This window comes from Anser brachyrhynchus (genome assembly GCF_964034855.1).
Source record: "Anser brachyrhynchus genome assembly, chromosome: 2".
NCBI lineage: Eukaryota > Metazoa > Chordata > Aves > Anseriformes > Anatidae > Anser > Anser brachyrhynchus.
In genome coordinates this window covers 62,161,384-62,182,214 of record NC_137695.1, presented here as the reverse complement: position 1 = coordinate 62,182,214, position 20,831 = coordinate 62,161,384, and the positions used below count along the sequence as shown (strand labels likewise).

General features: G+C 44.0%; 1 protein-coding gene across 4 annotated transcripts in view; it reads right to left on the bottom strand.

The window, feature by feature from the left end:
• Positions 1–20,831, bottom strand: part of ITGA9 (integrin subunit alpha 9) — a 217,488-nt gene that overhangs the window by 193,286 nt on the left and 3,371 nt on the right. For all 4 annotated transcript variants that reach the window (XM_080581503.1, XM_080581504.1, XM_080581505.1 and 1 more), the window contains exons 2-5: positions 16,263–16,390; positions 15,116–15,222; positions 9,014–9,137; positions 1,819–1,886 (exon numbers count right to left, since the gene is read on the bottom strand). In XM_080581503.1, coding sequence (XP_080437629.1) covers positions 1,819–1,886; positions 9,014–9,137; positions 15,116–15,222; positions 16,263–16,390 — 427 coding nt within the window. The remainder of the gene's footprint in view (positions 1–1,818; positions 1,887–9,013; positions 9,138–15,115; positions 15,223–16,262; positions 16,391–20,831) is intronic.

The window sequence follows — 20,831 nt, the reverse complement described above, 5'->3', positions numbered from 1 at the left end:
TGTAACAAGTAAAAATGTCTGTGTTTTCCTGGTTATTCAGAAGAAGACAATAATGAAGAGGGAAACCCTTTCTTTTTCTTTTCCCAGTTTCAAACTGGTGAGAAAAACTTCTTGCTTGTTTTCACACATGGAGACTTACACAGGCATGTGAATCCAATTCCAGGATTTTCTTAGCTATTTTTGTCACAATTTAAAGCAGAACTTGAATGGGTATTTTTCAGATTTGCTTTTGCTTATGGAAGATCACCTGCTCATTTGCTGCTAGCAAAATGGCACACTTTTTTCATTTTCTAGGATCAAGCATTAGCACAAAACACCTGTATGTGACACAGGAAAGACATGAACTGATTTGAAACTGCTCATGACATTTTTTAACCATGCTTTGGTCACAGGGAAACCTGTTGCTTATAGGGGTAGGACACAACTATTTTTCAGTGAATTACAACTTCACTCCAAAAAATAAAGACATTATTGACAACCAAATAATTTTATTTAGGAAAACAAAAAAAAAAAGAGATGAAGATGCAGTGTGTGTTCATGATCCAAAGCTTCCAGCATCCTCACAGCAAACCTTTGCTTTTGGAAAGCAGCAGATGTGGGTTTAAATAGCCCCAGCAGAGGATTTAGTGAAGCCTAGAGAACATTAAGCCTAGGTAAGTTCTCCAGCCACAGAGAAGACAGAAAACAGATATTTTGCCTCACCGCTCCTTTCAGCGCAAGCTTTGGGTGGACTCCATCGTTGTGGGAAATCACTCCCATACTACAGACCCCTTGGGGTGAGCGGCTGCAGTAGCAGGGACTCTAAACAAGCAAATTTCCTAATAAACCTAGAGGGACAGGACTGCACGCCCAGACAAAGTATGGGATGTGCTCAGCCACAGCTTTTTTCCTTGGAAGCCGCCGTGCCCCTAAGGTCAAGGGATCGTTTACCAGCAGGAATGACAACCATCAGCAGCACTGAAAATATGGTAGGGGCTTGCCTGTTTGACCCAAAAAGCCATTTATCTGTGTTTCCTGCTCAGTCTGGAAGTGCTGGAGCCACCACTGGGCCCGAAGCAATGAAAGTTCAAAGCTATCTTTTGAACTAGGCGAGCGAAGAAGGATTTAAAGCATGGGAACAGAAACAGGCTAGAGAGAGCAGAGAAGCCAGGAAACAGATGCTGTTGCTGATGAGCATCAAGTTATTGGGCAGTGCCACTGTGGCAACAGTGCCTGACTGCCATTCCTGTTTACTTGGACATCAGCTCCTGACAGTGCAGAGGGGACATCATTTCTGTGTTTGTATCAGCCTGGACAACAAGGTCTGCAGCCCAGCACATCTATATTTAGGAATAAGCATATATTGGACATGACAGCAAGGAGCCTGACACTGCACTGAACTAGTTGTGTGTTTGTTGGGGCTTTTTTTGGTTTTGTTTTTTAGATCTTGAAGCATTAAAAAAAATCCAGTACATACATAAGGGAACAAAGTCATCTTTGCCTTAACTAAAACATGGCTGATAAACTGCTGTCTAGCAAAGAATATGGTCCAGTATTCATACCAGCTCTGTATGCTATTTTTTTTCACTTTTTTGAAATGAAGAACTGAAACAGAACTGGAAAAATATGTGTTTCTTATCTTATTCTGAATATATGTATATATATGTGTGTGCAAGTTTATATATTTATATATTCACGTACACATAATTAAACAAACTCATTCAGGGAAAAATGCCTTAGACCACCACTGAAAGAAAATAAATAGTATTAGACACAGAGATATCTCTGTCAGGAGAGCCTGCTCACAAACCCCATCCCCACCTCACTACCTCTGCTCACCTCGGTGAAGAAGCCCGCGATCCCCGCCTGGCACGAGCCGTGCTCCTCCCCGTACTTCTTCTTGTATTCTGGGTGGGAGAAGGGAAGAAAACAAACCGCAGTCACTTCTGGCTTGTGCTGGCAACAAGTATACCACCCCTACCACCACCATGCAGTGGGCATTTCACACCCAAGAGGTCTGCACCCCCCTACACACAGCCTGGAGGCTGCCAGCGTAGGATGGGGGACCCCGCAAGCATTTCTGGTGGAGGGATGCTTTGGGACACCATCCCCAGGAAGAAGGTGCTGAGGAAGGAGAGGGCATCACTTTTAATCAACTGTCTGCTCATCTCATCTGGGGGATGCTCAGCTCCACTGCTCTCAGCCACACGCTCACAGCTCCCAGGTCACAGGGGACAGGGCTCCCAGTCCCCAGCAAAGGAGCTTTCGTCTGTGTTTTATGAAGCAATTGTTTCCCCTGTCAAACCTGAAGAATTTTTACTTTAGCCTTCAGTAGAAAATGGAAGGGGAAAAAAACAAAAACAAACAAACAAACAAAAACCCACTTTCCTTAAAAACAAAACAAAACAAACAAACAAAAACACTAAATTCAAAGGATGGTGTGGAGAGAAATCACTTTCCACTTGGAAGTTTTTTTTTCCTGACCATTACTGTCAAATATTTACCATAATAATGAGTGAATAATGACTACACAGCTTCTGCATATTGCCACTTCCTGCGTGTTACAGTATGTTCCAAAGGATAAAAAAAGTCCAGGAGAAAGAGCAATTCAGGCTCCAAAAACAGTCTCCAAGTAGCCTAGTAATTTTTTTTTATTGTTCTTTTTTCTTCTTCTTTGAAGCAAGCATCATTAACTCATTGCTAAATGATTAAAAAAATAGTCATGGAATCAGTGAGCAAATGGCCTCTTTGGAACCAAAGAAACTCCTCACAAACTTAATTTTATCATAGTGAAGACCAAAAGGAATTATCAGCAGCAGCCGTGCCCCCCCACACTCGGCTTCCCAGTGGGAATGTGCAGCAGCACACCCACAGAGCAGTGAAACCAGCATTCACTGGGCTTTCTCTTTGCTGTTTACAGGCAGCACCAGGGCTCTGAATCTCTAGCTTTTCATGGATAGTCTCTCACTGAGTCAGGCTCTCCTCGCTTGGAAAAAAATCCTTCTTTGTAGACATGAGCACTTTTTATTCAGCAAGCTGAGGAGATGAGGTTTCTCCCTCTGGCATTTCCTGAGAAATAATGCCATGTGTGTCCCAAAAGGCCCTACTTTTCCAGTGGCTCTGTTTCCAGCCTTGCATGGGATACACTGCCGCAAATTCCACATTTGCCCAACTGAGGTGCTTTCACCTCCAACCACAATTTCTTTCTTTTACCCCATGTACCAAGGCATAAACAGATCCTGCCTCTTCCCAATTCCACACTCAACCTGTGGTATCTCCCAGGTTCTGGTAATCCAAAATCACCCCAGAGCGAGCATCCCCCTACATGGTTTGGCAAGAGGCCTTCCAGCCCCCGAGCACAAGGCCACAACCAGCTGCTGCAGCTGGGCCTCGCTGACTATTTGATGGATTTAAAATGGTATATTTCCCTACAAAAAAGGTATTGGGCTTGGCTCAGTTTCTTTAAGTGTCTCCTTCAAAAAAAAAAAAATCCACACCGTTCAATTTGCTTTAAAATAAAAGAGGAAAATTGCCATAGGATATTTAACTAATGCAGTGAAAGATTTAGGTCAGAAAAATAATGAAATAATCACCTGGAATGCTTCAGCACAGGTTGAATGGCAAATAAAATTTATTTCTTACTTGTGATTTTTAAAATTTCTCCTTCTATCCTTCTATAAACAGGCTTTACAACACTTTTTTCCCCCAATCGATCCTGCCTTAACTATTTTACCAAGCTTTGTTTACACGGCACCCAGGGTACCCACTTGTGCCTTACATCTCACCCTCTGCAGCAAAAACAAAAGTCTCAAACACAACTGAATGCCCCGGAAACTGAAGTTTTGGCATATGAGAGTTCTGATTCTCCAAATCATCACCCCATGTTGCTCAGGGCAATGGAAGGCTCCCTCCACAAACACTTGTGGATGCGAGTATCCCAGCTGACACAAGCCACCTCTTGAATGTAGCTGCAAATAGAAACCAAGGAAATGTAAAACCATGTGAGGATGACAGAAGAAAGAGCAATAGCTTCAGCCATGCAACGAAGCAGCCATTCAAGGCTGGTGGATGAGTCCAGGGCTTCATGCAGTTGTGTTCCAACAACGAGCAAGATAACTTCGTTTCTTGGGATACAAAGGATTTTTTTCTGATAAAAAAAAATGCCTGTACAAAAATAAAATTATTTCTCTAATCACGTCAAAAAGCTTATCAAATTCAAAGCATTATTTTATTATAGTATAATTTTGCCTACTTTAAAAAAAAAAAAAAGAGGCCAAATTCAGATCCAGGAATAACCTGAAAACAAAAGCCCCTACATCACAGGACACAACACAGCTGATTTTCATCAGCAATATACATATTAGAAAAGGAACAGAAAAACACATTGTTTTCATTGTCAGGCAATGAAAAAAAAGTTTTTCTTTAAATGGGATGAATGACTGGCTGCAATGCATAAGGAATAGGAGAGATTTGGTGGTTTAAATGGTTGTACAATAAACTCAATTGGTATGTCCACTGAAGCTCATACTTCAACAGACATCATTCATGGCTTCCTGTGGTGTTCAGTGTTTTTAAGTCACTTATTTTGCCAGTACTATCATATCAAACTAATAGCCCTAGACTTCACCGAAATAAATAGTTACGCTGTGGTTGTAACAGTGGTCAGTTGGAATTGCAGCATTTCAAATAAATTCTGAGCATGGATATAACCGTTGTCTCTGTGAAATGAATACAAGACACGAAAATATTTGGCTTGAATAAATACCTGATAATACTTCTCAGGAAAAAAAAAAAAAAAAAAAAGAGCTTACAGGGGAATAAATGGATTCATTACAGTAGCGTGGCAAGACATACAGCAACAACGCAAAGCAGTGACCATCCTTCCATCCTACAGGTATCCATCTATCCTATCACTGCACGACCTGAGCAGATCACACATATCGATTCATCTATTTTCATACTACCCTTGAGAGAGAAAACAGCTTTAATGACATTCTGCAAAGAGAATCTGAAGCACAGAGGCACAAACACCACAGATATTAATGCTACCTGAGCATTTAAAACTCCACTGAAACAGAGAAGAGAGCAGCATCATGTTTTGGAGGGATGCCAACACAGGCAGTCCTGCCCAGGGAGACAGCAGCTCAGCCTGGCTGGACACTGGGCTCCTGGATTCTGGCATTATTCTTTCAGCACAAAAGCCACTCCCCTCTTCAGGCCACCTCACTCCCACTTGCACATGGTTCTCAACCCAGGCAGATCTCCTCCCAGCTCACACAACCAGGGTCACAGCCCAGAGCAGCCCCTCACATCCTGGATGATCACCTTCCAGCCCCACAGCCTTCTGCCCCCTCCTAGAGCCGTTCTGCTTCTCTCAAGCAGCAGAAGAGCCCCAAAGGCTTCTACTTCCCCTCCACCCTAGTACATGGCCATGACACTTGCCACTCATACCACCATCCATCCATCAACACACTGAAAATATAAGCCAGCAGGAAACTGTGCAGATACTGCATCAGCTTACAGCTTTTGCACACCTGAACAGCAACATTTGCATGAGGTTTAGATATTACATGCAGTGGATTAGGTAGTTTCCACATATCTGCAGGCAATAACTGCTGTCGTGAAAGGACCCTTTGTTTTTACACTTCTTTATTGTTCTTTAATCTGTCTGCAGAACACTGCACACCCTCACTTATGCAGACCACAAGCCACTAAACTAACTGCTGCAGCAACAGCTGACAGCAAAACAATAAGACAAGGCTGAGCACGAAAGAGGTGGCTGCCTTTGTGACTTCGAAAACATGCCAGAAATAACTGCTTAAACCTCCCAAAAAGGTTTTTTGTTAACAGGATGATTTTAGTTTATAAGAGAAGTAAGGCTGAGGAAGAAGTAATTGGTTAAAAGAGGACACAAAAAAGGATGAGCTATGATGTGTGATGACACTGAAGGCAAATGCTCCACAACCTCTTCTCTGACCAAACCCAAGTCTCTAAGCAAACTTCAATATCATAACATAGCATGAGTTTCACTGTGCAATAAAATCCTTTACCATTTTCACAAATGGAAGTGAAATGGACAGTTACAATAAGCTACCATTTGCACTGAGAGCATCCTGTTTCCCATCTTCCTGTGTTCTACTACACTGGGAAAAAACAATAGTAATTTTTCTGACCTAGCACTTTGGTATTGGTTTGCACCACAAAGCAGGGATATTTTGATGCCTCCCAGAAAAACAAGTGTGGTCTGGACCTAGCACTTGCTCATCCCTTCAGAGGGAAGGCACGTGAGCATGTGCTGTTCCCCTTATTTCCTAACCACACAGTCCACCAGCTTCCCCGCCTCCATCACCAGCTCCTACCACAGAAGGCTAGGAAACCATCCCAGCTCTCCCCACACAGCTGGGCTACCTCTCATGCTGGAAACGGACACCCTTCATTGCAAACTGAAGGCACTGGGGGAGTGAACAGGCAGCTACGGAAAAAATAAACAAGTGAAAGCACCGCCTGGAAGATCATGGCTCCATACCCCAGCTACACCTGAGAGGACAGCCAGCTCATATAAACCAGATTAGTTCCTATTCAGAAAGATTGCATTTAACTATTAGGCTTGCTGCTGTTCTCATTAGCTCTCAATAGCTTCCAGACTTCTGTCAGCTGTTTCAGGGAAACTGGACAAGAGTAAGATGGATTGAGACCACTGTGTTGTTGCACCACTACCATCCAGTCAGGAAACGGAAACTTCCTTTTTTGTCTTTAATTATTAAGCCTGTTTTATGCAGATAGAAAACATACTGTGTGCATTAAGGACGTCCGTCCCAAGGTCAGATTCCTCTCCCTTTCTGGCACAAGACTTTTGTTACACAAGCTAATAATCTGTCTTGAGGTGTGTGCACACAGACGTATGGCGACTGATGTGTGCTCAGCTGGCTTGCGCACTTCACCAGTTGGCGAGCCACTTCTGTTTGTGAGCTGTACAGCCACGTTAGCCTCTCACAAGGCTTATCACTTTAGGTGCACTAATTACAGGCTCTGGCTTTAGAGGCACTTGGGTTGCATTACTGACTGCATTTATTATTCCTACCAAACCTCCAGTTTCTTTCCCTCAGACTGTTTTTCTTAACCCGTAGCGTCAGTGGAAGAGAATTTCTTCTCCTCCTTCCAGAAAGTGAAGGAAAAAGCTTAAAAGGACTGTCGCAAGATGAGCGGATCACAGCCGACCTCAAACAACGCACCCATCTGCATGCCGTATTGTGGCTATCACTCACGTTTGGGATCAGGCTTACTTTATCAAAACCTAAAAGTTCCAGCAGCAAACAAACACAGCCATCTCTTGCGACACTTTGTGATTTCATGTCTGACAATGGCGGATGAGGGGGGGGGGAGAGAAATCAGTCCCAAAACTCCAATTTTCATTCTAGCATGCAGTGAAGCTAAGCCAACATTGTACTGCACCAGCCCTGCCAATTTTCCACTGGCTGCTTTGCATACGCTAGGCCCACACATTTCTATTTTCTAGCAATTCCTGGCAAATATCCTGTCAGATTAGCAGCCGTTTTACTCTCAAGACATGACGCACAGAAAAACACCAGCAGTTTGTCTCCTCTAGAAACCACCTCCCTGCAACAGATTCAGACAAGCAGTTTTTAAAGAAAAAGCGGGAGTGATGACAAAGATTCAGAGGAAGCTCTGGCAGCATCTCCATACATGCACATTGACCATCAAGGCTCGTATCGGACAATTTGCATTGTGTTAGCTCACTGTGAAGCCCAAGCCTGGTTTTGCTGACAGGAACGAAGGAAAAAGAACAAATACAATGGGACAGCACTCACAACAGGAAGGCTTACGTGGTTCACTTGTATTCTGTCACAGATCAGCTGGAGTGGCTGGTTCAAGAGACTCAAAAACTCTCACGTTTCAAGTAACGAATAATTTCAGGACTTGTTAAACATGCAATACACAAGTGTGCTGCCTCCAGACTGAAACACGCATTTAAGACAAAAATTGCATGGGTTTGCAATGAAAACAGTAAATAAAATCAGAAGTCTTGCCCACATCAAACCATGCTACGCCTTGTCTTCCAAACTCCCATGCTTCCTCAGGCTCCTACAGGCAAGAGGGGAACGCCAGGGACAACCAGGAGAAACCCAAAAAGGTGTTTTCCCCGAGTGCCTCTCTGGGGGCTGAGAAATCTTAGGAGACACCCTGTCTTCTTCATAACAGGATACTCATGGCACTGGTTTAGTTAATTACTTCTGGCTGAGGTGATGCTGTCTTCTGAAGTCTTTAGGAAAGGAAACATGATACATAGATTTCAAATGCGCCAGAAAAATGGAAAATTAAGATGTTGACACTTGGGATTTACAATAAAAACAACAGGAACAGTAGCCCATTGTTCAGGGTGGTGGAGCCCTCTTTCTTCATGCCCACCTAGACGCAGACCTTTGGAGGATCCGAACAGGGATCAAGACACCTTACAGCATCTAAAACACAGCAGCAGTTGTATTAAGCTGCTGCAGAAATTCCCTGAAATAAGCAAAATGTTAAGCAACACTTTTTCCTCTCTAATCCTCCAATGAATCCCAACACAAAAATGAAAATATTTCCATGAGATGGGAAAACAGGTTCCCAATTACAGTATTTCCAATTTAGTCTGTTCTACAGCTAACCATGAGAGTCCAAGCTCACATCAGTATCTACTGATTATTCATACACAGGAAAAAGAACCATAGCCTCCAAACACAATTCAGATAGGTATTATTTCACAGGTAGTTAAATGTGACCGTGTACAGAAAGTCTCAGGATCTGTTCAATCATTGTGCTATTCTCCCACCTTCACCCAAAACCCAACCTCCATCCCAGCTGTAACTCAAGGCAGCAGTATGTTACAGAGGGGGAAAAAACAAAAGAAAGAAAGAAAAACATCAGCGGCGAGGGTTACTGCGGATGGTTTTGCAAAGAAAGGGAAAACAGAGCAGCCATAAGACATGAGATGAGAGATGGAGGTGAGCCCCACTCCCAGCCCCCTGCCCCTTACCTTCGTAGCAGGGCAAGAGCTTCAGCCCATTGGGCTGCAGGTTGGGGGGAATGATGTTGCAGAAGCCGTGGGGCAGGATGTACTCTGTCTCATAGTAGATGTTTTTCCAGCGGTGTGCGCAGGCCTAAAGAGATCATACCACATGCATTACTATCCAAGAGTCACAGGAGAGCCCTCCAACCAAGGCAAAGTATGCATAGTGCATGAACAGCACATATCAGCATCACCTTCCCCGCCACTGCCCCATCACCCTCCTTTTACACTCCAGTCTTTCTAGTCACAGCATCTTCTCACTGTTATCTTCTGTAGCTTAGGACATTGCCTAACTTGGTGACTCAGATCTCATCCTTCGTAGAACAGCTTGGGTTGGAAGGGACCTTAAAGACCATCCAGTTCCAACCCCCTGCAATAGGCAGGGACACCTCCCACCAGACCAAGTTGCCCAAGGCCCCATCCAGCCTGGCCTTGAACACCTGCAGGGATGGGGCATCCACAGCTTCTCTGGGCAACCTGTGCCAGTGCCTCACCACCCTCTGAGTGAAGAATTTCCTTCTAACATCTAATCTAAATCTCCTCTCTTTTAGTTTAAAACCATTCCCCCCTATCCCATCATTATATGACCGAGCAAAAAGTTGCTCTCCATCTTTTTTTATAAGTCCCCTTTAAGTATTTAAAAGCTGCAATGAGGAAATCCTTCATATGTGCATGATGAGGAAAACAGCAGGTGTCAGAGCAAGTCATAGCTCATGCTGGAGACTTCAAGATCTCTCGTTGTGTATTGATCCTCATGGCCAGGGGACTAGAAGAGATGCAAGGACTCAGAAGGTTACTAAAAGCGTACTAGAATGTTATCCCACCAGAGGATGCCTGTGCGAGTCAAAGGCTTGTCTTATTGGGAATAGCAGCTTTGCTCCTGGTGACAGAAAAGCCGGGTCTTGCTTACCGGTAATTAGTTTAAGTGAAGATGTCAGAGATTTTGTGGCAATGAGACTGGCAACATCAGTCATGGCACAGACAAAGGGCAGAGATCAGGGTGCCTTCCCCTTTTAGTGAACAATAAGATCAAGGAGGGCTAACCAGCTTCACCAGGACATAGCACTCAGTACAACTGCCACACAAAGACATGCATGCCAGCAATATAGAGCCTGATTCACACCTTTCCAGAACCTATTTGCTCCAAACATTAACACTGCATTCCTGCCAGAAAAATCACAAGTTATCCTGTGCATAAGGGTTACTCGGAATAAAAGGAAGTGAGATGTGAAAGAGCAAGGGCTTTGAACACATGCTGGGCCACATCTCCAGCTGGTCTAAGTCACTAAAGTCAGTGTAGGTGTATCAATTTGCTTCGTTTAAGGCTTGGTCCCATGTGCATGGAGCAGGCTCTCTGCTACAAATCACCTCCTCTGCATGCTTTCAACTTTTCCTGGAAACTTCACGTCAGCCCTGCTATCTCAGAGGGGCCTGGGACAGACCCCGTCATGATCCCCACGTTTTACCTGATCCTCCCCAGATGAGACATCCTCTCTCCTCCTTCCCCTTATGCTACCCCACTTTCCTGCCTCAGCACCTCGCAGCCGAACACATTGCCATTGGAAGCATCTCAACAGCAGTAAAGAAATCCATGAAGACTGCCACCCGTCACACAAAGGATGCTTATAACGGCACTTGGGTTGACAAACAATGTATGTGAGCAGTCCTGTACAGAGCAGCCTCGGGGACTCAGTTCCCTGCTTTAAGGAAACTCATTTACGATTTTAATCCCCAGGCACCCCCCATTCAAAATTCAACAGCAATGTCAAAAAAAAAAAAAAAAAGAAAAGAAAAAAAAAGAAAACAACACATGAAATGTTAATTCTCAGAGTAAACAGGAAAGAGCTTCTCTCCTGGCACATCTGTACTGTGAGCACAAATACATTCAGGCATGGCCCTTCTAAAGAGAGTACCATAAAGACACATACCGTTAAAGCTACAGTCAAGTCAACCTCAACTCTGGATATTCACTCAAACGGAAACAGACTGAGAGTATTTTTTAAAATTATGTAAAGACAAATAAAGGACCGTGATATTGCAAATTCCCTGCCAATTTATCTCTCAGAAACTGCCAGGGACTCGCATAAATTTACCTACTAATCTCTCCCAAAGGAGCACAAATAACGGCATGTCAGGGTGAGCAGCAGCATTTCATCAGAAGCAGGAGGCTCTGCTCAGGAGCAAGAAGGAGTGAAGTGCAGAGGCCAAGAAAGATAGAACAAGATAAGAAAAAAAAAGAAAATGAAGAAAAAGATGCCACTGCATTAAATGTACACTCAAAATTCAACAAGAGGCTGGGAGCTCAGTTTATTAATTCTGGGCACACTTCCCTAATCTGTTTGGTATTTTTTTTGTTTGCTTGATTGCTTTTGTGAGTATTTTTGTTTGTGTTATGTTGGGGAGGGAAGGGGAATTCATTTTTTGTATTTTTTTGTTTTGTTTTCAAGAATGATCACTTTTCTGTATCTTCAGCATAGTGCATACTCAGGCACAATGCAATTTACCACTGACTGCCTGAGTCTGCTGACAACCTGTGAGTAGATCTAAGGGATGAGCTCCACCTCAGAATCCCCACCACCACAGCCGCAGAATTTGATATTTTCCCAATGCAGTGGAGTTCAGCATCTCCTCTTCCTCCCCAAAACTCACTTCTTTGCAGCCAAGCAATCAGCATGTTTGTCCCGCTGCCACAGCAAAGCTTGTCTGCTGCTGCTTTTGGTTCTCCTGCCTTCCCAAAAGTGCTTACTTGGATTATAATATATGATCCCTGCACTATTCAACATTGCTGTGTCAAGGCGATGCACCACCATAGTTGGCTACAGCCTTCCTTCTTCAGCACATGGCTGAAGAGGTCTTGGGAATGGAGAGGAATTTCTTGAATTTGATGTGGAACAAGGGAGAAAGGATGCAAATCCTGAGGCAAAATAAAACCTTTCTGGGCCAAGCACACAGAGGTCTCCAGCAATTACAGAATCATAGAATTATTAAGGTTGGAAAAGACCTCCAAGATCATCTGGTCCAATCATCCCCCTACTACCAACGTCACCCGCTAAACCGTGTCCCTAAGTACCAGGTCCAACCTTTCCTTAAACACCCCCAGGGATGGTGATAGTAAACACTGCATCACCACAAGACCACGAACAGCCCTTTTCAGAACCGCAGATGCTTTTTGCTTTCTTGTACATTGAGCACCAGCCATGGGCTTTGCACCACAGGAAAAGCACACGAGAGACCAAGACTTCACTTCAGAGGCTGACTCCTGAAGTCAGAGTACAAACAAAGGACTTGGTAAATGTACCACTGTCAGACTGCTTCTGGCTTGCTCTGCCCTAGGGAGGGCTTTGGCACCGTGATGGGTTTGCCCCCACACACGCTTTTATCACTAAGCGTGCCAGTAAGCTACTTAGAGTGAAAAATGGCAACACTTGATAAAACGCAGAGTAACGACAGATGTGACAGGTATTTAGGAAGAGCGAGATTAAAGGATGTGGCTTATCTCCAAATCATAATGTACTGTCCCCAGCACCTCTCCCAGTAAAAGAGACAGAAGGAATTTTGCCATTTCAGTTGGGGAAGAGACTGCAATCTCAGCAGTATCACTGTAGCTCTTAAATTAATGCAAATATTGACTGACAGCATACCTGAGGACAGGAAGCCACCAAACTGCAAACTCAGCTTATTTTTTAGATAATCTTACTTCTTCTTTGCTTAAATCTTCATTATTAGATGTTTTTCTATTAATTCTTTTACACAAACATAAAACACTGGTTCTGTAATGTTCTGGCACATTATTGACTCAAATAAAACCCACATTACCAAACACTAGCTAGGCACACTCCTAACCTGCACACTCCTAACCTTATACTGAAGCTGGTACTTTCATCTGAAGGAGAGGAATCTGCATTGTAGAAAACTGTTAAGACAGATTTGAGACACTAAGTAGTTTCAAAGCAAAAGGAGAGACTTCTTCATACTCCTATACTTTCACTGTGTATTGTAATTGTTCTAACACATGACATCAAGAGCAAGAAAAGTTCACGTGGGTTTAAAAAGTGACTGCCCATATTTATGAAAATATATTTTTAAAAAATCCAGGGCAAATGAACACAAAACTACTGCACTTGATGCAAGCTCTTTGGGCAAGTACTCTCAAAACACTGCCCTCCTACCAGCCCATGAGACGCTGGGCTAAGTAGCCTAATCTTTCCTCGAAGCAGCAAATAAACCCCTTTTAAAAAGCTGTTTTGATACTTTCCACTATTTCTTAGTGCTCCATTCTGATTTGCTCAGCAGACATCCCCTTAAAATCTCCAGTGCCTTCAGCTAGGTCTTCCTGCCTCCAGTAATGAGCACGGAAATTACCCCTTCAAGCTAAGCCCTCCCAGTCTGCCCACGTCCTTCACCCCTGCAGCCTTCCCTCTGCCAGTGAGCAGCCAGACCTAGCCTTGGCAGTTAACTGGCTTTTTCACCAACTTCCCTTTCCTCTGCTGCTTTTGCTTAGGTACCATCTCCCTAGACATCAGCTGCAACCTCTTCCCCTTTGAACCGAGATATATGAAATCATTATTCTTAAGGTAATTGTCATTTTGACAAAAATGTTTCAATGTTGCCTAACGAAGTATATACACTAGCTTCTGAAAATGACAGAAGGGCTTGTCTAGCTCAGACCAATGACTAGAAAATCGTGAGGATCATGTGTCTTAGAATCATAGAATGGTTTGGGTTGGAAGGGACATTTAAAAATCATTTAGTTCCAACACCCCTGCCACGGACAGGGACATCTTTCATCAGGTTGCTCAAAGCCACGTCCAACCTGACCTTGAACACTTCCAACATGGAATTGTAGCATGAAGTTGGGTTTTCTGGATCAGTGCATGTTACTCTTCACTCATGCAGGGTTATTCTAAGAACACATACTGGGTTATCCGTTGAAAATATGAATTGCTTACAGTCTTCTGGTTGGAATGCCTTAATTTCATGCTCCCACTCCCCCATGGGAAGTCAGTGTGAAAGAACCTGGGGTGTTAAGTGTTTGGAATCTAAATACAAATTAAGAAAAATGACTTTAAGTCAAGCAGCTTTCTCCACTTGGCTTAGTAAGTGGTTGGTGCAGAAGTTGTCGCACAAAATCTCCTGTAGCTCATTTGTGACTGGTTGGCACCACTCACCAGGGCGATTCCCTACCTCACTGGAAAGATGCGGTCATACTGCAGGTTTTCGACTCCCAAATGTCAGTGTTTAGAAATAGATTGTTGTTAGGGTTACTCTGATATGAGCTTGAAATTTGCCTGCCACATATTATGCACAACATTTAGTTGCAATTTTTATTTTGTTTAACATTCCTGGAGGTAGGCTCCCAGGGTAGACAGAGCTCAACAGCAGATGCAAACACAGACAATTATTGATCATAATACCTTTTTAAAATACATGAGTGTATTTGTCCAGCTCTTTTTATGATTCTTTCCCTGCACAGGAAGTGTTGTTTTGCAGAGATAAATTCTACATCCTAAGGACCACATCTGCTCTCCTTGACCCTTTCTATTTGCATGGTAACCATATCAGAGACAACAAGGCCACCCACACACAACTAATTCATCTCCACTCTCAATTCTTCCACCTCATTAATGGAAAATTCATATACATAAAGACAAAATATTGCCCCAAAGTCTCATCTTACATTTTTCATGGTGAGTTCTGACATGCAATACATATGCTAGTGGAAAATGAATGGATACATAAACACAAACAACCTACAAAAAGAACAAACCAACAGATACCTCACAGACAAAGTTCTATTTATTCTGTTCAGAGATTTAATCCCTCAGATTTAGGAGGAAGCCCTTAGGTGACACAAGTCAGGTGTGATTGCTTTGAAGCCGTTCCTCTATAAATAAAACTTTCTGGCTTGGGTTCATTTTCCTTCCGCTTGAAGGAAGGGACTACGGAATTTGCTGCCTGTAAAGCTGGACTCAGTCAGTCACTACCAAACACATTAATCCTGACATGTTTAGCATTAGAGTCAGACAGCAGCAATGATTTTAATGAGATCAAAGAAAAGAGTGGACTTACCAGCACACTTCCACCAGCCTTAGGCTGTCTAGCCAGGCTCACGCCCATCCATTCGTCATCTCTGTCTTCTTTACAGGTCTTTCCACAGAGCATGCCCCGAGAATTGCCTACAGAAGGAGGGGAAGGGCAGCAAGGCAAGGAGATGTGAGTTTTAAATATCTACCCCATAGGAAAAGTGATTGTCCATCAAACATCTGCCTGTCAGTGCTTTTCTTTTCCCTTTCAACCCAGCTATTACTTCTCATATGCATTAGTCAGGGTGGTGTTCTCACCGTTACTAAGGCACCATCCATAGTAGAAGAGAGACCCTGTCCCAAACAGCCAGCAGCTATTACAGTATGTCCACAGCTTTACTTGAATAAACCATTCAACTGAAATCAATGGGAGAGATGGGGGATTGCTTGCAGCATGCAATCAAAATAAAGTTATCCTGCAAAATGAGATACGGGGCATTTAAAAAAATTGAGGTCTAAATCTTTAGTCCTCTCAGGCAGTATTCATGAATCCATGAAAGACGGTTTACGCTACAGTAGGGGGACAAATCAAACTTGCCAAAATATCGTTTTAACCCATGTAAGCTTCATAAAAAGAAATTCTATGTCACTCAAATGTGAAAAGATTAATAAACCAATACTAACATATGTTTTATTATAGATGGAGAAATCAATACTGTGAATCACATGACCAAGAAAGAGAAAACATGTAAAGACTTCAATTTTCTCCCTCAGAATCCAGCAGAAGGTTTTAGATCAGAGCCTTACTTTGGGAATAGGCAGCCCATCTTCCCCTGATTCAGACAGTAGCTCAGCGAAATGAGTTGATCCTGATCACCGTACAATGTACACTGATCAGTGTACCAACAGTGTACAAGCACGGCTCTCTCAGAGGACCTTACTACTTTTCACACACGAAGCAAAGGCAAGGTATCATTAGCTGCATTACGAGGCAACCCACAGACTGCTATGATGCTAATAACTCTGACATCACGCACCCATCACCCCACCACCTGGTCAGCCCACACCCACCTCCACCAGGAGAGGCAGATGGATCCCTCTCAGGGTCCTGGAGCCTCTTTGAAGCTGGCAGGAGGACTGCCAGCTATGTGGGTCCTTCTGATCCCTCCCCTCAGAGCATCACTGCTACCCACCTCGACCCATATCCAGCTCCGTGCATCTTCTGTCAGGATTGGTGTGGACTCGACATTTAAACACTGCTCCTGGGGACTGAACAGAGGTGCTGTATTTAGAGTCTGCCTTGGGAGCTCCAACCAAGACCCTGGAAACCAAACACAAAGTAATAAGTGATTAATTTCAAGTCAAAAGAAAAAAACAACAAACAACAGCAAGGTTTGCGTTGCCAGAGGTTCCTCAGCAAAAAGACTTTTTCCAGCAACCTTGTAAAATGATGACACTGATTCACAAGCTGAAAACAACACTGACAGTGAAAGCATTTTTTTCCAGTGAAGCCATGAATACTTTAATAAGTTAAATTTCCATTAGCAGTGTAAAACTTTTGAAGCAAGTCCTTTCCTCACCCCAGATAGCATTTAGGAGAGTACTAGGAAAGACAACAGCAGCTGCATCTATTTTTCCTCAGTTTTAACTATATCCCTATCAACCCAAAAATTCCACAAGAGCTAAAATACACCCATGAGATGAGGAAACCTGAACCTGCTTGTTTCTGGCCAGCTTAAGTTTAATAAGGCTACTAAGAAAGTTGAGGCACCCCCTTATCAGAAGATTTTATGTAATTACAGTTTGAAAAAGGGGGGGGGATGACAATACAGGAACAAATCTCTTCCACAGTGCCTTGCCATCAGCCCTCATTAGCATTAAGGCTGGGATGACTATACCTGGAGTAGTCGTCCCATGTGTGAGAACTAGTACCTTGGGAAATTCCAACACAGCTATGCTCATGGGGTTCCTAGATGTAGCCTTGGAAGATGATAAGCACTTTCAGCTAAGTGGATCACCCCACAAGTGACTGTTTAGGAACCTGGTAGTTTCTCATGCCTTCTCCTCATTAAAGGGACAATCTCCTCACCTGGCTGTGAACTTGGATGTGGGCACTTGAGGGTGAAGAAGGAGGTTAAGCAGGAGGAAGGCAGTGCCGGGGAGGATGATGGGGAGCACCAAGCAGTTCAATATCAGTTCTGCAGATACCCTTGCACTGTGGGACAGGGCAAAGCTTTTGTATCTAACAAAATCCGTGCTGAAGTTAAGCCCAGGGCTGGAACTGAGGGCAACCGTCTTTAAAAGACGGCATCCAGCGTTTGTGTGCATGGGTGCTGCCTGTTGACCAAGGAGGCACCACTGTTGACCACGGGTGCTTGACCAAGGAGGCACCGCTCTTGGTTTAGCCACTAAAAGGATAGAGAGATACTGGTGCAAAGTCCCTCCAGGCACACAGCCCGCCCGTGGCACGGATGGACAGCCAAGTACAAGCCCCAGAACAGAAGCTTTCCTGGTTTTAAAGGTTTTCCTTCTTTAAAGTTCCATTCCCAACCACCACCCATTGTCACCATCCCCGTAAATACAGAGACCTGAGGCATAATGCACGCACATGTCCAGCACCAGCCTGGGCCACCTGGATGAGCTGCCATCGGGAGCCTCTTCTATACCATATGCTTCCCCACACATCGCAAAACCACCCCATGGCACTTGGAAACACATTCACAAAATGAAAAGAAACCCTACATTTTCTCCCAAGTCTCATGAGCTGAGCAGTATCATTTGGAGAAGTTCAGTGGGGCTGCTCTCGATAACACACGTCATGTTTGCACAAGTGAGAAGAATTAGTGGCTGAAATGCGTAAGTTCCTTAAGCCTACAAAGCCTGCACATTGGGGACCAAAAGCAAAGGAGCCTGAAATAATAGCCCAACATGGAAATCCCACCAGCCAGGCAGCAGGCAGAAAATCCAATGCCAATCATCTCATTTACACAGGCAATGAATGCATGTCATTCACTTATTGACATTCATGAGGTCCAACAAAAACAAACAAGGGGGCATATTACTAGCTTAAAGAGTTACTGGTTTGAATTGCAAAGGGCAAGAAACTGTTTCTATGACCTGTTGTAACAATAAGGTAATGTGGGCCACGCCGACCTCCAGTTTAAATAAAGCTTTCCTCTAAACCAAGAAAAGTAAATTTGATTCGGCAATTAGTGCAAAAGATACCTCAGACTGCAGAATGGCAGATGGAGACCTCTTCAGATCTCTTTAAAAAGCTGAATGGGAAAAATCGGTAATTAATGATCTGAGTAGGCCACAGGCGCAGATTACATGACTCAGATTGTCTTGAGTGATACCTTTCAAAAACATTTGTCATATCTCCCCACGTGGACTGAGCACAAGGAAGCAGCCACTAAAACCAACTGGTGACACATGCCAGAAGCAAATCTATTTTGGATTGTCCTGAATGGCCAAACGTCCAAATTCGGTAGTTAGCCTACCTCATACACCATGTAATCTTAGGATCTTGTTTCTTTCATTCACTCTTGCACTTCCCCCCCAGTGACTGAAATCTCTGCAGGCTTCCTGTTCCCTCTGGTGTGACCCATGCTCGCCTATGCCCGGGAAGAAGTCACCTTCAGGGAGATGGGAGGTCTTTCTGCTGGGTCCCATGCTTTTTCGCTGGTCAGGTTGGCATTTGTCACATACCACTTGCTGTGGTTCTATTCAAAGACTTGAGGCTGGGATACTACCTTTGTCAAGAAAAGATTCCTTTACTCTTTCATCAGTTTCTGTATGTGACTGCTTAAACTGTTGGACGAAAATCACCTATTTAACTGCCACAAGACTCCCAGCAGGTCTGGACAGAAGACTCACTTTCCTGCTAGCGTTTTGGAGCTCACTGAGCAAAACAAACGTCTGTTTTGCATCTCCCCTACACATTAAAACACCTTCGAGGTCTTTGGAGACTTCTGTGAAACAATGCTGCAACCGGAGAAGGTGTTTTTCTCCGGTACCATACCAAAACAGAAAGGCATTTCAAAACAGAGCCTCGGAGCCTCACACAGTCTTCTCATGCCTCAGCACTGTGCATTCTGGCCTGACCTAAACACAAGGATACGTGAACAGCCCAGAGAATCACAACATTGGTGGTTTTTTTTGTTGTTGTTTGTTTGGTTTGTTTTTTTTTGTTTGTTTGTTTTTTGCTATTACCAGGCAACCTTCCAACCATTTTAACAAGCCCTAGGTTAAAATAGCCTAATTTTGTGGTACAGTTACTTCAGGGGTACTGTAGGACTACTTGGACTATCAGCAAGCAAGCACCAGCAGTCTTCCAGCCTTCTGCCAAAGGCTTATGGTGTGGCCTTTGTGGTGATTATCCATGAGCATAAGCTCTCACCACAACCATAATGTAACACAGGAAGCCCCTACGATGTTGTGAGCAGCTGCAGGGAGACACCTCGATCAGGAAACCACACCACAGGAAAGGGATCACTTCCCAGTGAAGACAACCAAGGGGTTAGGGCCATTTTAGGGTCACTTTTGCTTGACAGGCACAGAAATCTCTAAGAATTGGCTACAACTCACTGGCTCTGTGAACCAAGAATTGGGATCTAAACTAACATGAGAAGCAGCAAGCAGAGAGGCCGTTTAACCTTCTCTTCTTGCATTCGTACTCCCACAGCTGAGGACAAACGCCCTCATCTGTATGGAGACAGCTATGCAGCGGTGCGGTCAGAAACCATCGCATTGCAGGGGCCACATCAGCCAATATTATTGGACGACAAGGAGTTTTCTGGCCCCAGGGAAATCCACACCTTCTTAAAATTACTTCCTGACGAACAGTAACTATCACTTTGCTGGTGATTGACCCTCAGGACGTACAGATTTGGAAACTAAGTGCTGCATTTAGCGGAAAGAACAGTGAAGGAAAGTGTCAAGCTGCCCAATGGCGTGGAGGGATGCCAAGCACATTAAGCATCAGCCTGGAGCATGCCAGGAGTGATTAGGCAATCACAGTTCAAGGACTGGGGAGAGTAGGTACCTCACCTCGCTGCAATGTTAAGTGGCAGGGGAAAAAAGTCTTTAAATATCCTTGCATACCGCAGCGGATTTCAAAAGCAGTGCCAGAGGAGGGTGAAACTCATCCCAGCTGAGTTTCTCCCCACCAGAAAGGTCTAGGCCACTTGTTTAGCCCTCAAAACAAAAATCACAGAAGTTCATCCAACACATGCAGAGCGAGAAGCAGGACTGTTATTGGGGCAGTAGATGGACAACTTGTGAGCAACACCAGCGATCCCATATTCCCCACCTTCTCCAAACACCCTTGCTGCATCTACAGCATCCCTGCATCATTGATGCAACATGGCATCATTAACACAACAGCCAGCCTCTGCCAGGGCAGTCTGCTCCTATGTCTTATTTTGGGTACAGACACGTGCATCATACACTAATGACATCTATCCATCCATCAGCCTGAGATGCAAAACCACCTTCATGCTTCAGCAACAGTGCAATCTGGCAAAGAACAGGGCCAAAGAAGCAAAGCAGCAGCACAATAGCCAGCCTCATTCCTTACTGTAGTTCTCACAGCAGGCTGCCATGCAGCTAAACTGACTCCCTTACTTTTTAGTGCTGGATCATGTTGCCAGAAAGGATGAAGTTGTTACCCTGGGCTTGCTGAGGGATTGGGGGGTGTCAATAAGGAGAAGACATAAGGAGGGGAAAGGAGAGAGATAAAGTAACATTATTAACAGAAGAAT